This window comes from Papio anubis, chromosome 2, assembly GCF_008728515.1.
Source record: "Papio anubis isolate 15944 chromosome 2, Panubis1.0, whole genome shotgun sequence".
NCBI lineage: Eukaryota > Metazoa > Chordata > Mammalia > Primates > Cercopithecidae > Papio > Papio anubis.
The window spans coordinates 39,714,932-39,738,049 of record NC_044977.1 but is presented as its reverse complement, the minus strand read 5'-3'; the positions used below and the strand labels follow the sequence as shown (position 1 = coordinate 39,738,049).

Here is a 23,118-nt window from a genome sequence, read left to right as displayed (position 1 = left end):
CACTTCATCTTACCACATAGGCATTTTATCATCTCACATTATCACAAGAAGAAGGATAAGTGTAGTACAAGAAAATATTTTGAGAGAGAGAGACTACATTCACAGAACTTTAATTATAGTATATCATTTTAATTGTTTTTTTATCTCTTACTGTGCCTAATTTATAAATTAAACTTTATCATAGGTATGTATGTATAGGAAAAGCATAGTATATAGTTTGGTACTATATATGTTTTCAGGAATCCACTGGGGAACATATCCTCCACAGTTAAGGGGAAACTACTGTATTACAGTATATACAGTAATAGTTGGTGTAGGGTGGTGGAAAAACCATCTGATTCATCGGTAGCTCAATTGATAGCCTCTATTCATGGAATTTTGTACCTTTGGGAAAAACGATGTGATCCTTAATGTGAACTTGATACCCAGAACCCATTGAGTCATATTTATTACTTTTTATATGTATAGTGTAAAAATTTGTGTCTACCAGCAAATTAGTGCAACCCCTAAATCTTACTGTAGTGAATATATGAAATCAGTTTGAGGTACCTTTAGGTTTAATTTTGTTTCAACCATTGTAATGGTCAGTTCTTTTGCTTTGCTTTCAATTACACATGGTCCCCATGATTCCTTTGCTTTGCTTTCAGTTACAGACAGTCCCCGACTTAGGATGGCTTAATGTTTTTTTGACTTTCCAATATTGTGAAAGCAGCACAGATTCAGTGGAAACTGTATTTTGAGTACCTGTACAACCATTCTGTTTTTCACTTTCAAGACAGTATTCAATAGGTTACATGAGATATTTGACACTTTATCATAAAATAGTCTTTGTGTTTGATTATTTTGCCCAACTGTAGGCTAATGTAATTGTGCTGAGCACATTTAAGGGTAGTCTAGGCTGAGCTATGATTTCAGTAGATTGGACATACTGTTTGCATTTTCAGCTTAGGATATTTTCAACTTGTTATGTATGGGTTGACCGTGATATGATCCCATTGTAAATCAAGGAGCTTCTGTACAGTTCAACCTTATTTTCACTATCTTCATTTAGCAATATTTTAGATTTTAATTATCTTATCCCTGTCCTGTAGTTTGTTCAGTGCCCATGTGTACCTACACTCTTGTTTCCTGGCTTAACATTTTCATTGTCAGATAATCTTTTTTTTTTTTTTTGAGACAGAGTCTTGCTCTTTTGCCTAGGCTGGAAGTTCAATGGTGCTGTCTTGGCTCCCTGCAACTTCTGCCTCCCAGGTTCAAGCGATTCTCCTGCCTCAGCCTCCCAAGTAGCTGGGACTGTAGGCATGCCTGGCTAAGTTTTGTATTTTTAGTAGAGACGAGATTTCACCGTGTTGGCCAGGCTGGTCTCAAACTCCTGACCTCAGGTGATCCACCCGCCTCAGCCTCCCAAAGTGCTGGGATTACAGACATGAGCCACCACGCCTGGCCCAGACAATCTTTTAGAGGTCTAAGATATCAAATCAGAGTGTAGTAGGTATAAAATAGCTCTTTTTGGTAAGTTTTTGATAGATATATGATGCATCTTTATAAACATGCATTTGGAGTTTAATATCATATATTACCTTTGGACATTTTTTGTGCTGCTATCGAGCTTTTGTGTTTTTAATAGATTGCAGAGACTGTTTATTAAACTGATCTCATTTTTTCACTCCCAGTACATGTATGTACACCCTCTTACACATTTTAATACAGGTTTTTTTACTTGTAATACACATAGTTTGTAATACATAAACAAGACGTTTGTTGATTGTGTTAGTTGGTACTTAATTTGTTCTTGTATTATCAAATTTTTTCATTTATTGCTGACTAAAGCAGCAGCTCTTAATAGTTTTTGAATCATGGACTACTTTGAAAATGCATTAATAGCAGTGGACACTTCCCCCCAGAAAAATGAATAAATACCAGACAGTTTGTATGCAACTTTAGGTGATTCTGGGCCTTCCCATAGCTCTCCCAAGAACTCCAGGGTAAACATCTTTATTCTATTATAGTACAAGGAAATATGACTATAGTTCATAATAACCACTTGTAGAAAGTAGGTATTACACATACGATATGATGCCAACATTTTAAAAATAAGTGAAACAGTAAAGAGGCATTAAAAGAATTATTCTAATGCAATAATTGCTCAACATTAGTATAGTGTTTTCCATAAACCAAAAGAAACATTGATTTTAACTAATGTGAAATTTTATTGGGTCTACAGTAACTTACTCATACTTGGTTAAATCCCTGTATACTTAAAAGTGTGTGTGCCTAGGCATGGAAAAATAACTTCCTGGCGACGTAGCTCAGTTTAACTTTTGACTTGCAGATAATGGCATCCATTTGAAATTGTTACCTGTCCCAGAATATGCAGTGTAAAGTTATTTACTAATTTGCCAGTGATGTTTTATTTCTACAGAGGAACTTTTTTCCAGACAAACTGAAGTTTCATGACATTGTCACTTCAAAGCTAATTTATTTATAGTTGTATTTTAGGACCTGAGTCAAAAGACCCTCCATATGTTTCCTGGGATATAATACCCTGTAATTATCAACTGCAGATTCTTGTGCAGGGTTGCCTTTTGAGTTATTTTGTGTGTTTACCTAATTCCAGGGCCTCAGTTTAATACATTTTCTTTGGAGCAATCTATAAAGTATATGAAGGGTCAGGTGAGAGGTGGGACAGGGACAGAAATCTATCAGATTGACAGCATGCATATGCTACACTCCTGACTTCAGGACTTACGTTTTACTAAGGAATTCTTGCTTCCTTTTTTGCAATAAATAGTTAAAATATTTGACACAAATGATTCTTAATAGTTTGCTAGTAGGAAAAGTATAAGAAACTAGCAATCTTGTAGAAAGGGGCATTTCTAGTTTTTAAAAGTATACTGAATGCTATTGCATATTTATAAAGCAATATTTTATTGTTTATTTGATGTATAAGATATCAAGAAAATGTGAAGGAAATCTTGGCTTGTGGTGCTACAAAGAACTATAGTGTTAGTGATTCTCAAAGGAAAGTAAAACTGATTGAAGTGTATACAGATTTTTACATGTATTTTTTTTTTAATCCAAGAGATTCAGATACCCCCCTTTCTATTTTATACTTCTTCCTTGAGAATACCACTTTAGCTGAAATTCACCTAGAAAAAAAGGTCTTTTGACTCCTATGAATATGTATCAACCAAGAATGAATTTTTCACTTTATGTTCAGTAGTTTACCTAACTAAAACTTTTTGACAGGGAGGGAGATGACTTGTTTCCAAGTATAAATTTTCATTTAGTAAGAAAAGAATGAAGTCCAAAACAGTCTTGAAAAAGAATGAAGTTGGAGGAGTCACTTTTTTTTTTTTTTTTTTTTTTTTTTTTTGAGACAGGGTCTCGCTCTGTCACCGAGGCTGGAGTGCAATGGTACAATCATGGCTTACTGTAGCCTGCACCTTCTTGGCTCAAGCTCTTCTCCCACCTTTAGCCTCCTGAGTAACTGGGACTACAGGCACACACCACCATGCCTGGTGAAATTTTGTATTCTTTGTTATAGGTAGGTTTTCACCATGTTGCCCAGACTGGTCTCAAACTTCTGGGCTCAACAAGTGATCCACCTACCTTGGCTTCCCAAAGTGCTGGGATTACAGGCATGATCCACCATGCCCAGCCACACTTTCTGTTTTCAAAACTTATTACACAACTGCAGTCATCAAGACAATGTATTACTGGCATGAATGTAGCCATATAGATCAATTAAGTAGAATGGAGAGTCTAGAAATAAACCTTTATGTTTATTGTCAGTTGAGTTTTGAAAAGGATTCCAAGACAATTCAATGGGGAAAGAATAGTCTTTTCAGCAAATGGTGCTTGTACAACTGGATATCCATATGCAAAAGAATGAAGTTGGACCCCCACGTCACACCATATACAAAAATTATATGGCTTGTGGAGAAAAGGGAATCCTTTACACTGTTTTTAGGAATGTAAATTAGTGCAACCATTATGGAAAACTATATGGAGGTTCCTCAAAAAACTGAAAATAAAATTACAGTATGATCTAGCAGTTCTACTTCTAAGTATCTATCCTAAAGACTTGAAGTCACTATGTCAAAGAGATATCTGTACTCCCAAGTTCTATTCATGAAAGCCAAGATATGGAAACAATGGAAGTACCTATCAGTGGATGAATGGAAGGAAAAATACGGTATATATATATATCCACTACAGTAGAATACTACTTAGCCTTAAGAAAGAAGGAAATTCTGTCATTTGTGACAACATGGGTGAACCTGGAGGACATTATGCTAAGTAGAGTAAGTCAGGCATAGAAAGAGAAATACTGCATGGTCTTACTAATATGTGGATTCTGAAACAATTGAATTCCAGAAGCAGAGAGAAGAATAGTGTTTACCAGAAGGTGGAGAGGATGGGAAATGTTGGTCAAAGGGTACAAAATTATAGTTAGACAGGAGGAGCAAATGATAAGTATTTAATGTAATCAGTATGTTAATTAGTCTGATTCTGTTATTACACAGTGTACACATAATACCAGTTTACCTCAAAACTGTATACAGTTATAATTCGTCAGTTAATTAAAAACAAATGAATTCAGAATGAATCAAAGACCTAAAGTTAGAGCCAAAACTATAAAACTCTTAGAAGGAAACAGTTATAAATCTTTGTAAACTTCGATTAGTCAATATTTTCATACGTGTAACACAAAAGCACACATTACAAAAGAAAATACAAGTAAATTGGACTGTGTCAAATTCAAAAACTTGTGCTTTAGAAGACAGCATCAAGAAAGTTAAAAGACAGAATTGGAGAAAATTTTTACAAATTATGTCTGGTAAGGGTTTTGTATCTACAGTATATAAGGAATTCTTACAACTCAATAATAAAAAGAAAGCCCGCTTGAAAGATGGACAAAGAATCTGCATAGACACTTCTCTAAAGAAGATACACAAATGGCCAGTAAGCGTACAAAAAGATGCTCAACATCATTATTCATCAAGGAAATGAAAGTCAGTACCATAATGAATATTATTATCACGCTCACCATAATGACTAAAGTAAAAAGACAGTAACTAATGTTGGTGAGGATATGGGGAAACTGGAACCTTCATGCATTGCTGATGTGGTTGTAAAATAATGCAAACCTTGAACAAGTTTGGCAGTTCCTCAAAATATTAAACATTGAGTTATATGACCCAGCAATTCAGTTTGTAAGTATATATACTAGATAATTGAAAACTTACATCCACACAAAACATGTATGCAAAGTTTATAGCAATGTTAAATCGCCAAAAAAGGGAACAATTAAAATTTTTAGCAACTGATGAGGATATAACGGCCAACCTCACATAACCCAACACTCCAATTTCCATATGCAGTTCTTTTATGCAGAAAAGAAATGAAGATGTTTAGGTATTCAACCATTTATACAATGATTATATTGTGTTATATAATTTCATTTTTAAAGCCTTTATTGAATTCATTGTCTATAGGCCTAGCCATACGTTCCTTTAGTCTTTCAAGATACATACCACATTAACTATATGCATTAATTTAGTGAACCAGTTTTACTAGGTGCTGGGCAAGAACTTAGAGGGTTCTCGCCTTCAGGGGCTTCAGAGACTGATGGATGGGAGGAGAGGAACAATTGAGGGCAATAGGGCAAACCCAGTATTATTCCAGATGTCTGAGCAGAGTACAAAGGCAGAAGCATTTCACTTAGAGTAGTGCTGTCTGGAAAACCTTCATAGGAGAGCTAACCATTGAGCTGAATCTTGAAACATCAAAATGTATTTACCAGATAGGGAGGGGAAGGGAGTGGATAAATATTTAGTAAAACTAGGTTTCATGTGTTTCTTTATGGTTGTCACTTAAGGTTCTGCCTGGTGGGGTTGGTAGAATATGAGTTTACTGGGAAAGAGAAGACTGGAGCTGTTGACAGTGGCCAGATCACATTAGCTTGTAAGCAGTTGGAAGCAACTGCAGGATTTAAGCAGAGCAGCAACATTCCTAATAGACTTTCTTTTACTTCGCTCTTAAAGGCTGCAGGTGCACCTCTATTGCTGAAGTTTGGCGACCTCTGGTGGTGAACTATAAAATAAACAAGGTTGTGGAAGAAATACTAGCATTTCAGAGCTTTTGTCAGTTGCTTTTTGTCACATGCTTCTTGGGCCATATTATTTCTTTGAAGACAGTAGTTATCAACTCATAATTCCTGTGTTGATATTTTTCCGTGTTTGGATAAATTTGTAACCAGGTGGGACTAGGAACAGATAAAATGATTGATTTAATAGTAAGGGGATAAACAGTATCCCCAAAGGGGTGGGGCAGGCTGATCTTGGTGCTTTTTGCAACAAATGGAAAGATCATGAGTTCTAGTAATAAATAACTGAGAATATGTTCTCTTCCCATTGTTGTGATAGTTTTTAAAATTCCCCCCTCTTTTGTATGAAATATACTTACAGAAGAGTACATAAAACATTTCCGTGTGGTTTAACTTCCTTTAAGTGAAAAAAAGGACTCATTTTTCAGGAAATCCAGGAATAAGTATTAATTACTCAAAGTATATATCTTTAGTCTAAACGTTTTGGGGAAAAAAATTTCCATCTCTTGAAATTCAAGTGAACCCTAAGTCTTGTTTTGTGTATGAAATGAGAATTTATCGAACATCTTTTTTAATCTATAAAATTATTGTTCAATTATTCTGTTTCAAAAGTTCCAAATGTAGAATTCAGCCAGAGTAAATCAGGTAGAAATATACTTTGAACCTAATAAAAACTTAATATAAAACCTAAAGATATACTCAGAGGTTGAAATAGGATTGTTGCTAAAATGTCTTATGTTTGTGATATTAAAGATAGTCATGCATTCAGAATCTTTGCTCTTCATATCTGTTACTTGCTTGCCTTTTAGCCTTTAATTATATCATCCATCTGTAATCCAGTCCTTATTCCTTTTAGCATGCTGGTTTTCACCTACACACCTAGTGTGCATAGAATGTACTTTTTACTCATTTGCCTCCTACATTCCTTAAGTAAAATCAGCTCTTGACTCCCCTTCCAGAACCTTCTGAATCCATTCCTCTTTCCATTGCAGTGTAGGACTTTCACCTCACACATTACCTATACTTACTTTGCTATACTATTGTCACCTGATTGTTGTTGATTTATGTACAAGTCTCTCTGCCGTAGAGCTTCTTGAGGATAGGCACTAAATAAATGTTTTGAAATATGAATAACTTCAGAGACTGAAAAGTTTCTTAAATGCCTCTTGATTATGTCTCATCTTTGGTTTCTTAAAAAAATATGCATATTGTATATAAAATAGTTCTGATTTTAGGGTTTGACAGATTCTGATACTTTTAATGCTAGCCTTATAAATAGTAATTTAAGAAGGTTAAACATCCGTTTGCATTTAGTAAAGGCAACACAAGTTACATAATGGTCCCTTTTTTTTTAACTTTTTAAATCAAGTTAATAGAAATATAATTTATGTATAATAAAATATAGCCATTTTAAATGACAGTTTGGTAAATTTCAACAAAAAAAGCCATATAACCACTACACTGGTCAAGATTTAGAACATTTCTATCATCCTAAAAATGTTTCCTTTTATAGCCTAGAATGCCCAAATGTCTCAGTTTGCCCAGACTGAGGGGTTTGCCAAGATGGTCCCAGGCAAACTGGGATGGTTGGTCACCCTGTTCATCCTCCTTTGTGGTCAGTTTCCCATCTTCTGTCTCAGGTGATCGTTGATCTATTTTCTGTCACTACAGATGCCTATTCTAGAATTTCATAAACGAAATATATTTCTTTTGTATTTGGCTTTTTTTGCTTAATATCATGTTTGTGAGATTTGTCAGTGTTGTTGTCTGTATCACCTGTTTATTCCTTTTTATGCTGAGTTGTATTCTATTTTATGAGTATACCACAATGTGTTTATCCGTTCACCTGTGAGTGGACATTTGACTTGTTTTGGAGTTTTGATTATTATGAGTAAAGCTCCTGTGAATGTTTGTTTACAAGTGTTTTTGCAGACATGTGTTTATATTTCGCTTGAATAAAAAAGTAGGACTGAAATTGCTGATCATATGGTAAGTAAGTATGGTTACCAAACTATTTTCCAAGGCAGTTTTACTATTTGACACTCCCAGCAACAACACATGAGAACTCCAGTGCTCCACATTCTCATCAACACATGGTCTTCTCAATAATTTTAGATTTAGTCTTAAAATGACTTTTATCATTAGGAAATGCCCCTCTTTATTTTTGTTTAATTTTCTTATCCTGAAGTTTTCATTTTCTGATATTAATATAGGCACTCTATCTTTCTTATGGTTAGTATTTGCATGGTATAACTTCTTGCATTCTTTTACTTTTAATCTATGTGTTTTAATTTAAAGTGCATTTCTTACAGACGTATAGTGAGGTGTTTTTTAATTGAGTTTGACAATTTCTCCCTTTCTAATTGAAGTACTTAGACTATTTGCATTCAGTATAATTATCACTGTGGTTGAGTTTAAGATTTGCACCTTGGTGTTTGTTTTCTTTACATCCCATCTTTCCTTTCCTCTGTTTTTCTCCCTCTTTTACTGCCACCTATGGATTAAAACAGTAGTTTTTATTTTTTCTATTGGCTTTTAAGCTATACTTCCTTGTTGCATTTTTAGAGGTTGGTCTAGGATTTAAAATGTGCATCAATATATTACAATCTGTCTTCAAATAGTAATGTACAATGTCATATGGAAAACAAGAACCATGTGACAGTATTTCCATTCCCCTTCCTGTTCTTTGTGCTATAGTTTTCATACTTTTTAATTCTACATGTTATAATCCTTACAATATTTGTTGTTTATTGGGGGAACCCACCCCTAATATTTCAACATAGGTTCTTTCTATTTTCCATAAGTGTCGGCTGGCTGAGAAATAAAGCGAAAGGGTACAAAGAGAGGAATTTTACAGCTCTGCCTCAGGGGGTGATACCACATATTGGTAGGACCGTGATGCCCACCTGAGCTGCAAAACCAGCACATAAAAAGGATTTCAAAAGGGGAGGGGTTGCAAGAACAGGGAGTAGGTCACAAGATCATATGCTTCAAAGGGCAAAAGGAAGAACAAAGATCACATGCTTCGAGGAAACAGGACAAAGGACAAAAGGCAGAACTTTTGATAAGGGTCTGTGTTCAGCAGTGCACATATTGTCTTGATAAACATCTTAACAGAAAACAAGGTTTGAGAGCAGAGAACCCATCTGACCTCCAATTTACCAGGGAAGGGTTTTTCCCCACCCTAGTAAGCCTGAGGGTACTGCAGGAGACCAGGGCGTATTTCAGTCCTTATTTCAACAGCATAAGATAGACACTCACAGAGCAGCTGTTTATAGACCTCCCCCCAGGAATGCATTCCTTTCCCAGAGTATTAATTCTTGCTAGGAAAATAATTTAGCAATATCTTCCCTACTTGCACGTCCATTTATAGGCCGTCTGCAAGAAGAAAAATATGGCTCTATTTTGCCCGATGCTGCAGGCAGTCAGACCTTATGGTTGTCTTCCCTTGTTCCCTGAAAATCGCTGTTATTCTGTTCTTTTTCAAGGTGCACTGATTTCATGTTATTCAAACACACATGTTTTACAATCTATTTGTACAGTTGACACAATAGTGGTCCTGAGGTGATGTACATCCTCAGCTTACGAAGATAACAAGATTAAGAGATTAAAGTAAAGATAGGCATAAGAAATTATGAGAGTATTATTTGGGAACTGATAAATGTCCATATTAAAATGAAATCTTCACAATTCATGTTCTTCTGCCACAGCTCCAGCCAGTCCCTCTGTTCAGAGTCCTTGACTTCCTGCAACAGTTGTTACTTTGTTTTAAGCAATTTCTTCAAGAGGAATTTTTTAATGAGGGGGAAATGTCATACATTTAACTGCATATTTACCATTTTCAGTGCTCTTTATTCCTTTGTGTAGATCAGAATGCCCATTTGGAAGTCTTTCTTTCATCCTGAACTACTTTTTTGTGGTGAAGATCTACTGGTGACAAACTCAGTTAGCTTTTATTTGCCTAAAAATTTATTTTGAAGGATATTTTCACTTGACAGAATTGGTTTCCAGGGTTTATTTTTCTTTCATTCTTTGGAGAGATCTCTCTTTTCTTCTGGCTTTCATTGTTTCTGATAAGAAGTCAGCTGTTGATACCTTGTATATGCCCTGTCTATAATGTGTTTCTGATTTTCACTTTATGAGTGGCTTTTACCAGTTGATTATGAGTTTTTATAGTATTGTTTGTATTTGTCCTCATTAAGGTTCATTGAACTTCTTGTATTTGTGGGATAATGCATGGTTTTTATAAAGTTTGGGTAAGTTTTGGTAATGTTTCTTCAAATAATTTTTCTGCATCTGCCCTACTTCCCACCATCAGACTCAAGTCACATTTGTACGTTTTTTCCCTCCGTGCTTCAGCTTTGATAGTTTCTATTGCTGTTTTTTTAATTCAGTGATTCAGTTTCTTCCCTGTGTCTAACCTGTTAATCCTCTCCTGTGAAGTTTTAATTTCACATACTATATTTTTTTAACTGTACAATTTCCATTTGGTTCTTTTTTATATCTTCTATTTCTCTCCTTGTTATAATAGCTATTTTAAAGTACTTATGTGCTAATTCTGTCATCTCTGTCATATCTGGATCTCTGTCTGTTGACTGACTTGATTTTTTCTCTTCTTATATTTTCTTACTTCTTTAAAAATGTTGAATTTTGTTTGTCAGCCAGTTTCTTAGTTGTTTACACCTGGGGGGCAGTTTCAGTGTTCAGAATTTCATCACAGCTAGATGCAGAAGTCTATAATAGCCTTTTAAAAAATAATAATACAATGCAAGCCTTTGCATGGCATTCTATTAAGTTTATTTTACAAAGCATTTTAAAATAAGTTTTAGATTTTTTATACTCAATTTTATCTTGTTTAGCCAGTTAGATGACTCTTTCTTCATAGTATTCTTCTGTTGCTAAAGACCTCTGTTATTAACAGTTTAAAATATTTTTTCCAACTTTTATTTTAGTTTCAGGGGTGCATGTGCAAGTTTGTTGCCTGGGTATCTTGTGTGATGCTGAGGTTTGAGGTATGAATGATCTTGTCACCCAGGTACTGAGCATGGCATCCAATAGTTAGTTTTGCAGCCTTCTTTCCCTCTCTAGTTGTTCTCAGTTTGTATTATTGCCATCTTTATGTCCATAAGTACCCAATGTTTAGTTCCCACTTATAAGTGAGAACATGCGGTATTTGCTTTCCTATTCAGTAATCTGCTTAGGATAATGGCTTCCAGCAGCATCTATGTTGCTGCAAAGGATATAATTTTTTTTATGGCTGCATGGTAGTCTATGGTGTATATGTACCACGTTTTCTTTGTCTAGTCCACTGTTGATGAGCATCTAAGTTGATTCCATGTCTTTGTTATTGTGAAGAATGCTGTGATGAGCATGCAAGTGGTTGTATCTGTTTGGTAGAACAATTTTTCTTTTGGATATATACACAGTAATGGCATTGCTGGGTCAAGCAAGTTATTTGAGAAATCTCTAAACTGCTTTCTACAGTGGCTGGACTAATTTACATTCCCACCAATAGCATATAAGTGTTCTCTTTTCTCTGCAGCCTCACCATATCTGTTGTTTTTCTACTTTTTAATTAGCCATTGTGACTGATGTGAGATGGTATCTCATTGTGATTTTGACTTGCATTTCTCTGATGATTAGTGATTGTGAAGCATTTTTTTCATGTTTGTTGGCCACTTGTATGTCTTCTTTAGAGAAGTTTCTGTTCATGTCTTCTGCCCGTTTTTTAATGTGGTTATTTGTTTTTTGCTTGTTGATTTAAGTTTCTTACAGATTCTGGGTATGAGACCTGTCAGATGTGTAGTTTGTGACTATTTTCTCCAATTCTGTAAGTTGTCTATTCTTTTGATGGTTGGTTTTGCTATGCAGAAGCTCTTTAATTAGTTCTCACCAATTTTTGTTTTTATTGCAGTTGCTTTTGAGAATTCAGTCATAGATTATTTCTCAAGGCCAATGTCTAGAATAGTGTTTCCTAGGTTTTCTTGTAGAATTTTTATAGTTTGAGGTCTTACATTTAAATCGTAAGTCCATCTTGAGTCACTTTTTGTATATGGTGAAAGATAGGGGTCCAGTTTCATTCTTTAGCATGTGGTTAGCCAGCTATCCCAGCACCATTTATTGAATAGGGAATCCTTTCCCCATTGTTTATTTTTGTCGACTGTACCAATATGATGCTGTTTTGATTAATGTAGCCTTACAGTATAGTTTGAGGTCAGGTAATGTGATGCCTCTGGCTTTGTCCTTTTTGCTTAGGATTGCTTTGGCTATATGGGCTCTTTTTTGGTTCCATATGAATTTGAGAATAGTTTCTTCTAGTTCTGTGAAAAATGACATTGGTAGTTTGATAGGAATACCATTGAATCTGTAGAATGCTTTGGGCAGTATGGCCATTTTAACAGTACTGATTCTTCCAATCCGTGAGCATGGAATGCTTTTCCATTTGTGTCATCTGATTTCTCTTAGCAGCATTTTGTAGTTCTCCCTGTAGAGATCTTTCACCTCCTTGGTTAGAGGTATTCCTAGGTATTTTATATGTGGCTATTGTAAATAGGATTGTGTTCTTGATTCAGCTCTCAGCTTGAACATTATTGGTGTATAGAAATGCTACTTACTTTCATTTACGGATTTTGTATCCTGAAACTTTACTGAAGGCATTTATCAGTTCCAGGAACGTTTTGACAGGAACCTTTGTCTTTAGGGCTTTCTAGGTATAGAATCATATCATCTGCAAAGAAAATAGTTTGACTACTTCTTTTTTTATTTGGATGCCATTTGTTTTTTTCTCCTGCCTAATTGCTCTGGCTAGCACTTCTAGTACTATGTTGAATAGGAATGGTGAGAGTGGGCATCCTTGTCTTGTTCCATTTCTCAAGGAGAATGCTTCCAGTTTTTGCCCATTCAGTATAATGTTGATACTCATTTTATTAAGTTGAATTACCGTGATAGGGGTAGATTTTATTTAAATCGGTATTTTTTTTAAGTTGCCAAAAAGTCTGTTTAACTTTCGAAACTTGTTTATAGCCTTGTGATCTTACAAAACCTTTATATATTTTATACAACTCAAAAGGATTCAGGTTTCTTTTTTATGGTATAATCAGTGTAGTTTAAGAAAATGACTTTTTAAAAGTTATTTTGTAAAAAGTCTTCCTTCTTTTCTGCCCTTAACATTGGATAGACCATTTTAGGGAGTCAGTGACACATGCATTTGTATCCCTGTCTACCACTGACAAATTGTAACCTTGAGACTTCTGTCAGCCTTAGGTTTTTCAAGTGTAAAAGAAGATAATATTGTATCTGCAAAATTCAAATGAGAAAAGAAAATTGATATATCTAGCACACTGCTCTTACATGCTATGTGCTTAATAAATATTTGTTCTTTGTTCTCTCCTTTCTCTCACTGGCAGTATGTTTTGAAAGGAAAACTTAATTCCACTAAACTCATGTCAGGTGATTGTGGTCGGCTTGCTCTTCTCATGACCTCAGCAAGATCAGAAAGGAAATCTTAATGGCCACCTGCAGTGAACACCTTTTGGACTTTATTTTTTGCCTGGATTCATTGTGTCATAAGATACTTCTTTGTCCTTTAAGTGTTCACCTTCCTTGGCCCCCATGGTGTCACTGTTTATGGGACCTTGCCCAACTCCTTGTACTTCTATCTCAGCCTTCTGTTTAAATTTCTCTCTTTTCTGTATATTTGAATGCCCATCTTCAGCACTCTTCTTTGTCTGCTTTCCCTGTTATGCACTGTCACAGCCACCTAGCGCTTATACCACAGGTACTACCAAAGCAGTTCTTTTAGCCTCAAGCTCTCTTCTAAGTAATGTATCTGATGTCTACCACTTGGTGGAGAGCTCCTCCTGGTTCTTCCTGAGTGTCTGATCTCAAATATTATTTTCTCTTCCAAATCTACTACTTCATGCCTAATATCATCAAGATTTTTCACAGCTACTGAAATTGTTTACCTTCTAGCCACATTCAATAACCAGATTCTTTGATGCCACCTCCTAAAATTTGTTTACCACTGATAAGGTTTAAATTCCTTTCCAGCTCTATTTCTAGTTACGACCTCTGAAAAGATACTCCTTCTGGGTCTGTTTTTCTCATGTTTAAAAATGTTTGTGTTAGGTTAAGGGTCAACACAGTAGAGTCCAGGGGCCAAACACAATCTGCTACCCATTTTTGTAAATAAACTTTGTTTGTGGTTGTTTTTATGTTGCAGAGTTGAGTAGTGACAGAGACTTTGTGTCCCACAAGCTTTAAATATTTACTCTCTGGCCCTTTCCAGAAAAAGTCTGCTGACCCCTGAATTAGAAAATCTCTCATCTAGTTTCCATTTTTTTTAAATGTGTTTTTTGTGACCATTCATGATCACGTCTAGGGATAGTAGGCATTTTTAAATTGCTCCCTAAAGTTTTATTTTAATTGGTTTATCATTAGAAGTCACCAACAGAAATAAGTAGTTTTTTTCCTATATTGTGAGGACCTTGTCGTAATAAAATATTCTTCAGTGTTTCAAATTTGAGAGCTTTTTGAATTTTTAGTATTTTTTAATATGTTGTAAATCCTACTGTCAGCCACCCTAAGGAGAACCTGGTGTTAAGATTTAAAAAACAATAAGGAAAAGACTAGAAAAATGATAGTAGTTGAATTAAACATGGAACATACTGTAATGTTAGGATCTCTGTTTCCCATCTAATAGCCTTCGTGATTCATAGTCATGTGAAAGTAAATGGATGAATAGGATTTTCTTTGCCATTTTGTGCTGACAGACTTTTTTTAGTTAATTGCTTTTTAAAAATAATTTATAGTGAATACATCAACAACAATTCTATTTACAGGTTGGTAGTTAAAGTCTCTTAAAAGTCAGTGATAACTACATTTTGAAGGTAAAGAATATACCTAGTTAAAACTCTGACCACTGATTGTAAGTATAATAAAGAAACCTTTTTTAACCAGTGGGGAACCCAGGTGAAATAAATGCAAATCAACAGTAAAAGCGTATAAATCTTTATAAAGGAATGAGTTGCAGAAGAAAAAAAATGCTTTTTAAATATCATCACTGTTCATCAAAGCAGATTATTTCCCATTGTGATAAAGATTTTCCACATGTATTTTCTGGTGTATATTAAAGGAGGATTCAGGGTATGTAAAAAATACTTATAAAGTTGTAAATATCAAACCTTAATTATATGCATGCTGATGTGTACTGATATCTGCAACTTATTTTGAAATGCATCAAAAAATAGTTGGGTTGATGTATGGATAGAGGGTTGGATATGTGATTAACCAAATAGAGTAAAATGTTAGTTGGAGAATATGGATACTGGATATAGTGGGTTGGTGTTCACTGTAAAACTTTCACAACTTTTTTGTTTGAAATTTTCCTTGACATAATATTAGGTAAAATGTTTAGATCTAAGCGGCTGTGAGACAGTGAGTTTAGGGAGAAGGATTGAGAGTGAGTACACACACACGGTGTACCTTAAATAAATTATTAAAAGTTTATATGTTTAGCATACTTTGTGTATAAGCACATGCTTCTCAACTGTTTTATTGTATATTTCACAGATTTGCTTCCATTAGGAATATTCTTAGGTTATAAGTGAAAAAAAAAAAACAAGAATTATAAAACTTTCATTTCAAGGAACGTCCTGACTTACGTTATACATTGTGACTGTATTAGTCATTTTCACGCTGCTGATAAAGACATACCCTAGACTGGGTAATTTAATAAGGAACAGGTTTAATTAACTTACAGTTCCACATGACTGGGGAGGCCTCACAATCATGGCAGAAGGCAAGGAAGAGCAAAGTCATATCTTACATGGATGGTGGCAGGCAAGAGACGGGAGCTTGTCTTGTGCAGGCAGACTCCCCTTTATAAAACCCATCAGATCTTGTGAGTCTTATTCACTATCATGAGAACAACATGGGGCAAACTGCCCCCATGATTCAATTATCTCCCACTGGGTTCCTCCCACAACATAAGGGAAATATGGGAGCTACAATTTAAAATGAGATTTGGGTGGGAACATAGTCAAACCATATCAGTAACTCTTGAATTATCCCCCATAACCTCTGTAGGAAAGTTAGCTGAATGCTTGAGAAGTCCATGTGATTTCTGTTCACACAGTAAACAGGTGCATTTACTAATGGACATCATATAATTCTCATTTCTTTTGGAGAGTTAGTACTGTGTCTTATGTTAGCAAAGTACTGAATATATAGAGGATGACTGTACAACAAATACTGATTCAAGAGTGGGCATTTCTGAAGTGTCATTTTGGTTATTTCTAAATATATCATAATGAAAAAATATGTACAAATATATTTTAAGTACAATAGTAAATATTCATGTAACTACAACTTACGTTAAGAATTAGAGGTAGAAGAATTACTTTTGCCCCATACCAGTCACAGCCCCCTTTTGCACATCCTCTTTGTTAAACTAGATAATCTGTACTTGATTTTAATGATGAGTATTCTTACGTTTTTTATTTAGTTTTACACAGTTTTACTATGTAAACTATGTGTTGTCTGATTTTGAACTTTATATAAGGCAGTCATGCTGTGTGCATTCATTGTTTGTGAGATTCATCCATAAAGGTATGTGTAGCTCTGGTTTAGTCCTCTTCATTGCTAGTTAGTATATTATTGTATGACTATGCCACAATTTATTTGTTAATTCTACTGGTGGATTTTTGCTTTTATTGGCAGTATTTTATTATTATGAACAATGTTGCTTTAGAGGTATAAGAATTTCTCTGTTAGGGTATAATAGCTTGAAATGGAAATCAGTAGGTTGTAGGGTCACTGAAGGTATACATTTATAAACACTCGTTTATTCATGTCATTGCCACCGTTGTTTGTTTTCAGCTCTCAAAAGAATCCAGTAGCGTTGCATGTGACAGAATTATTGATAAGCTTATTAGTACTGCTCCCTCATTTTTCACTCCTCACCCTCTCACCAGGTACATGTGTACACATACACAGACACATGCACTTATCACCAGAACAATGTTAGAAATAGGGGTTAGAATAAGTGTTAATAATTTAGAATATTTTACAGTCACCTTTTTATTTTCTTTCCAATTGCATTAGGAGTTTGCTCAGAAATTACCTTATACACAGTTAAAGGTCAGTTTATTTTTAACTAGATTCCCTTTTGATTTATGTCAATAATGATTCTGTAGTTCAGAATATTCTTCCATCTATCTTACCCAAACTTTATGTATTCTAATAGTTAAATAATTTCTGAAAGTTTTTATTACAGGTGTAATTGGCATACAAGAAACTACACATAGGGACCACATCAAGATAAAAAGCTTCTGCACAGCAAAGGAAACAGTTAACAGACTGAAGAGACAATGCACAAAATGGGAGAAAATATTTGACAAGAGCTTAATAACCAGAATATATAAGAAGCTCCAACAACTTTATAGGAAAAATATCTAATAATCTGATTTTGAAATGGACAAAAGATCTGAATAGACATTGCTCAAAAGGATACATACAGATGGCAAACAGGTATATGAGAGGTGCTCAACATCATTGATCATCAGAGAAATGCAAATCAAAACTACAATGAGATATCTCACCCCAGATAAAATGGCTTTTATCTCTAAATGACAGGCAGTATCAAATGCCGACAAGGATGTGGAGAAAACAGAATCCTTGTATGTTGATGGTGGTGATGTAAATTAGTACAGCTTCCATGGAGAACAGTATGGAGGCTCCTGAAAAAACTAAAAATAGAGCTGCCATACCATCTAGCAGTCGTACTGCTAGGTATATATCCAAAAGAAAGGAAATCAGTATATTGAACAGATAACTGCACTCCTATGTTTATTGCAACACTCTTCACAATAGCCAAGGTTTGGAAGCAACCTAAGTGTTCATCAGCATGGACACTTCATGAATAGATACAGAAAAATAGATTTAAAAATATATATATATATACACACACACACACACACTCAAAAAGAATGAGATCCTATTATATGCAACAACATAGATGGCACCGGAAGTCATTGTGTTAAGCCAGGCACAGAAAGACAAACTTCACATGTTCTCAGTTATTTATGAGAGCTAAAAATTAAAACAAATGAACTCATGAAGATAGAGAGTAGGATGATGGTTAGCAGAAGCTGGGAAGGGCGGTTGAGGGGGAAATAGGGATGGTTAATGGGTACAAAACAATGGAAAGAATAAAATCTAGTATTTCATAGCACAACAGAGTGACTATACACAATAATAATTTAATTAAATATTGAAAAATACCTAAAAGAGTATAATTGGGTTGTTTATAAAACAAAGGATAGGCCGGGCATTATGGCTTACACCTGTAATCCCAGCACTTTGGGAGGCCGAGGTGGGTGGATCACAAGGTCAGGAGATTGAGACTATCCTGACTGACACTGTGAAACCTCGTCTCTACTAAAAAATACAAAAAATAAGCCAGGTGTGGTGGCAGGCGCCTGTAGTCCCAGCTACTCGGGAGGCTAAGGCAGGGGAATGGCGTGAGCCCAGGAGGTGGAGCTTGCAGTGAGCCGAGATGACGCCACTGCACTCCAGCCTGGGCAACAGTGCAAGACTCTGTCTCTAAAATAAATAAATAAATAAAAATAAACAAAGGACAAATGCTTGAGGTGATGGATACCACATTTACCATGATGTGATTATTATACATTGTATGCCTACATCAGAGTGTCTCATATATTCCATAGATATATTCACCTATGTATCCACAGAAATAAATATTTTTAAAAACTGCACACATTTAAAGGGTTCAACTTGATAAGTTTCGCTGTATGCTTACACCCATGAAACTGAGATAATGAACATTCATAATCCCAGTAGCTTCCTAGTGTCCCTTTGTAGTCCTGCTTCTCAAAACTGTAGATATTCTGTCACTATAGGCAGAAAATTTGCTAGAATTGCACATGAATGTGGTTATACTTTAGGTACTCTTTTTGGTCTGGCTTCTCTCACTCAGCTTTATTATTTTTAGATTCATCCGTGTTGTTCTTTTTAAATTACTGAGTAATATTTTACTGTGTGGCTATGTACCATTTATTTACTTGTCAATGCCATTTTGGTTTGTTTCTACTGTTTAGCAGTTGCAAAAAAAATGCTATGCATATTTGTGTACAAGTCTTTGTATGAACATATGCGTTCATTTCTCTTGGGTAAGTACCTAGGAGTGGGCATGTTGGGTTGTATGATACATATGTGTTTAGCTTTTAAGAAACTTCCAAACTGTTTTCCAAGGTGCTGTATACCATTCCACATTTCCACCATCAATGGTGAGAGCTTCAGTTGCTCTACATCCTTGCCAAGATTTGTTATACATAGTCTTTAATTTTAGCCTTCTTATTGGGTGGATAGTGGTATCTTGTCTTAATTAGCATTTCCCTAATGATTAATGATGCCAAACATCTTTTCTTGTGCTTATTTGCTATCTCTGTGTCATCCTTGGTGAAATGTCTGTACATATCTTTTGCTGATTTGTATTGACTTGTCTTATTTTGAATTATAAGTTTTTTATATATTCAAAATACAAGCCCTTTGCAAACTGAGGGCTTGTATTTTCCCTCAGTTCATGGCTAACCTTTTCATTTTCTTAAGTGTCTTTTAAAGAACAAACTCTTAAAAATTTGAATAAAGTTCTGAAAGTTTTAGCAGAGTCTAGAGAGTTAGAACCAATAACAAAAACATAACAAATTCTCACTTTGCCCTGAATGGTTACAGAATTATGCCTGATTGTTCACTGGTTGCCACCACAAATCTAGTACTTAACATTCCTTTCTTCTACTTCTGTGCAATTATTCTTGAACTGTAACTGGTTTAATACTTTATTTCAACAAATTTGATTTATACAAGGTCTTATAGTTATAAAGATGAGTAATATGTGGTGTTTCTCTTCAAAGTCCTCAATTTTTAGCATTTAATGTTTCTTCTTGTCACCCATCTTGTACAGCCAGGTCTATGTACTTTCCTTTGTTCAGTCCCTAGTATAGCTCTAGAAACAATGAAGTGCTCAATACATTTTTGTTGTATACTGTAGTTATACTTTTTTGACATACAAATATGTAAGTTTATGGTAGCAGGAAATCTCTTGTTCTTTGTATCCTCCAAAAGTCCTAACATAGTTCCTTATACACAAGGGCCACTAAGTATTCAACGACTGAATGAATTATTGAGGGTTTATAATAAAGTTTGCCTGATATATTGATAATACAATTGGCCTTCCATATCTACAGGTTCCGCATTGGCAAAATCAACCAACTGCAGATCAAAAATATTCAGAAAATAACAATGTAAAAATACATTAATAAAGAATAATGTACAACTTAAAAACAATACAATGTAACAACTATTTAAGAATTATCATAACATAAGTATTATAATAACCTAAAGATGATTTAAAGTATAGGAGGATGTAAGTAGGTTATATGCAACTATTATGCCATTTTATATAAGGGACTCGAACGTGTCTGGATTTTGGTATCCTCAGGGGGTTCCTGAAACAATCTGGATACCAAGGGACAGCTGTATAATCTTTGGCTATACTGAACTAAGTGAAAAAAAAGTACTCTCAGATGTGATTATTGCAATAGATAGTTTTTCTAGAGAAAACAAATATACCTGATTTTTACTTGAATATTTATGAGTATGGTAATCTTTTTTATGACCCAAATTTAACATTATTGTTATCATAGAAGTCTGTCTATGGTAATACAGCATGAAATCTGTAGTCAGCTACAGATAAAAGGCTTTCACAAAGTTTGTTTGCCTTAGTCTGTTTTGTGCTGCTGTAACAGAATACCAAAGACTGGGTAATATATAAACAATAGAAATTTACTTGGTTCACTGTTCCAGAGACTGGAAAGTCCAATGTCAAAGGGCCCACATCTGGTGATGGCCTTCATTGCTGTATCATCTCATGTTGGAAGGCAGAAAGTCAAGACAGGGCAAGAGTGAGAGGGAGCCAAACTTACATTGCTAACCAACCCGCTCTTGAAATAACAAGCCTGCTTCCACTTTAATGATGTGACTCCATTCACAAGGGCAGAGACATTATCTAATTACCATTTAAACATCCCACCTCTCAACACTGTTGAATTGGGTATTAAATTTCCAACACATGAGCCTTGGGGGACATATTCAAATCATAGCACTGCTGTATTTAATGAGTTAAGTATTTTATTTAAGTTGAGAATTCCTTTTTTAAGTGAATCCAATGCCTTAAAACATATAAATTTCTAAATATATAGGAAAAGATGGCAATAACTTGCTTTCTTTATCTAGGTCCTGGGAACTCCAACAAGGGAGCAAATCAGAGAAATGAACCCAAACTACACAGAATTTAAATTCCCTCAAATTAAGGCACATCCTTGGACTAAGGTGAGTCAGATTTTTTTTAAAGTATATTAATCAATAGTTAACTAAAACAGGTTTCTCGTTCTTAAACTAAACTATTTTGAGATCAGATAGTTGCATGAATACAAGCAGTTCTGCATGTAAAGATAGTTGTATAGATGTACTTGAGTGTTTCATTGACTTTATATAGTTTCAGTCTCATTGATTTCCCGTAGACAGTTTCTAGCCTGGTTTTTTGTTTACAAGGTAAGGACAGTGTACTTATATCATTAAAGTACAGAATTAATGATTTAGGAGTAGGATCTTATATAAAATTTTGGCAACCTAAAATTCAGAAGTTAATTTACATAGAGGTGTATAGTTTAATATCATATAGCATACCATACATTTCAAACATTATTCTTTTAAACTGTTAAAACACATACCTTATTATAGATGGCATTTTGTGTTTTTCCTCTCTTGTTTACCTTCCTACTGGCATTTTGGAAACATGATTAGAAAGCAAATGTAATCTTGCTGGGAGTATACATTAAAAACAATTGATAGGTTAACTGGATGTCACTAGCCTTTGGAAAAACCTAACCTTAACATTAGATGGAACCAGTTCTAAAGAGCATAATTGCTAATGTACCAGGGAACTTTTTTTTTTTCCTTTGGTATTTAATTGGAATGATTTTAAGAGAGATTTTATTAAAAAGTGTTTTCACCTCAGTTTGATTTGTGAGATTATGAAGAGAAAAAATATAAAATTTCTCAGTAGGGTTTATAAGTAGAGTGAATCTCTAACTTCGTCATTTTACAAGTTCAGAAACTCTGACCAAAGATTCAAAGTGACTTACCCAAGATTACATGGATGGCTTGTGACAGAGCCGGGATTAAACTTCTGTGTGTGTGTGTGTGTGCGCGCGCGTGCGTGTGTGTGTGTGTGTCATGAGTTACAAATGATCAACTTTATAATATGTATTTTAAGGAGAGACTTTCTGTATTTTAAAATGTACATATAACAATTCATTTTATATACTGTTCATTTAGTTGGTTATAGATCTTTTATAATTAGAGGTGAAGTAATTCAGGGCTATAGGTGAAATAATTTACACTCTGTAGAATCAAAGTATGTTTCTCTCTCTCTCTCTCTCTCTCAATTATGTATATTATGATTCCAGTTACTTTTTCTTTAAGTTCTCATAATCTCATTATCTATCTTCAGAAAATTCTCATTACTAATTTTTTATTTCCTATTTAGAATCAAAGACCTCAATAGTATTTTAGTGCCAGAATTATAGGTTGTAGCTTTTACTACAACCTGGCCAACAGACCACGATCTTGCCTCCCCTTTTTAAAAGTTTATGGTAAGCACTAAATAGTCTGAGATTCAAAAGTGTTCTTTGACCTTTGTATTCAAAGCTTATTTTAAATCTGGGTCAGAAGATATTTAGGGATTCTCACCTGACTCTAAACCCAGGAAATCTCAGGTGGCCTACTTGGATTTAGGGGCTGCATTACAGTTTGAGTCCATTATAGTTACTGCAAGTTAAATTGTTTATAATAAGTGATTTGTAGTATACTATGACTTCAGCCGTGTTAAGCGAAGAACAACAAAGAGAATTCTGTGTATTAAATAA

The 23,118-nt window shown here is 34.7% G+C and overlaps 1 protein-coding gene across 12 annotated transcripts in view; it reads left to right on the top strand.

Moving 5' to 3' along the window:
* The window catches only part of GSK3B (glycogen synthase kinase 3 beta), a 262,572-nt gene that overhangs the window by 186,357 nt on the left and 53,097 nt on the right, over positions 1–23,118 (top strand). For all 12 annotated transcript variants that reach the window (XR_004181673.1, XR_004181670.1, XR_004181669.1 and 9 more), the window contains one exon: positions 21,425–21,520. Coding sequence is in view for 8 of the 12 variants with exons in the window: in XM_031662257.1 (XP_031518117.1) it covers positions 21,425–21,520 (96 nt within the window). In the remaining 4 variants the exon portion in view is untranslated. The remainder of the gene's footprint in view (positions 1–21,424; positions 21,521–23,118) is intronic.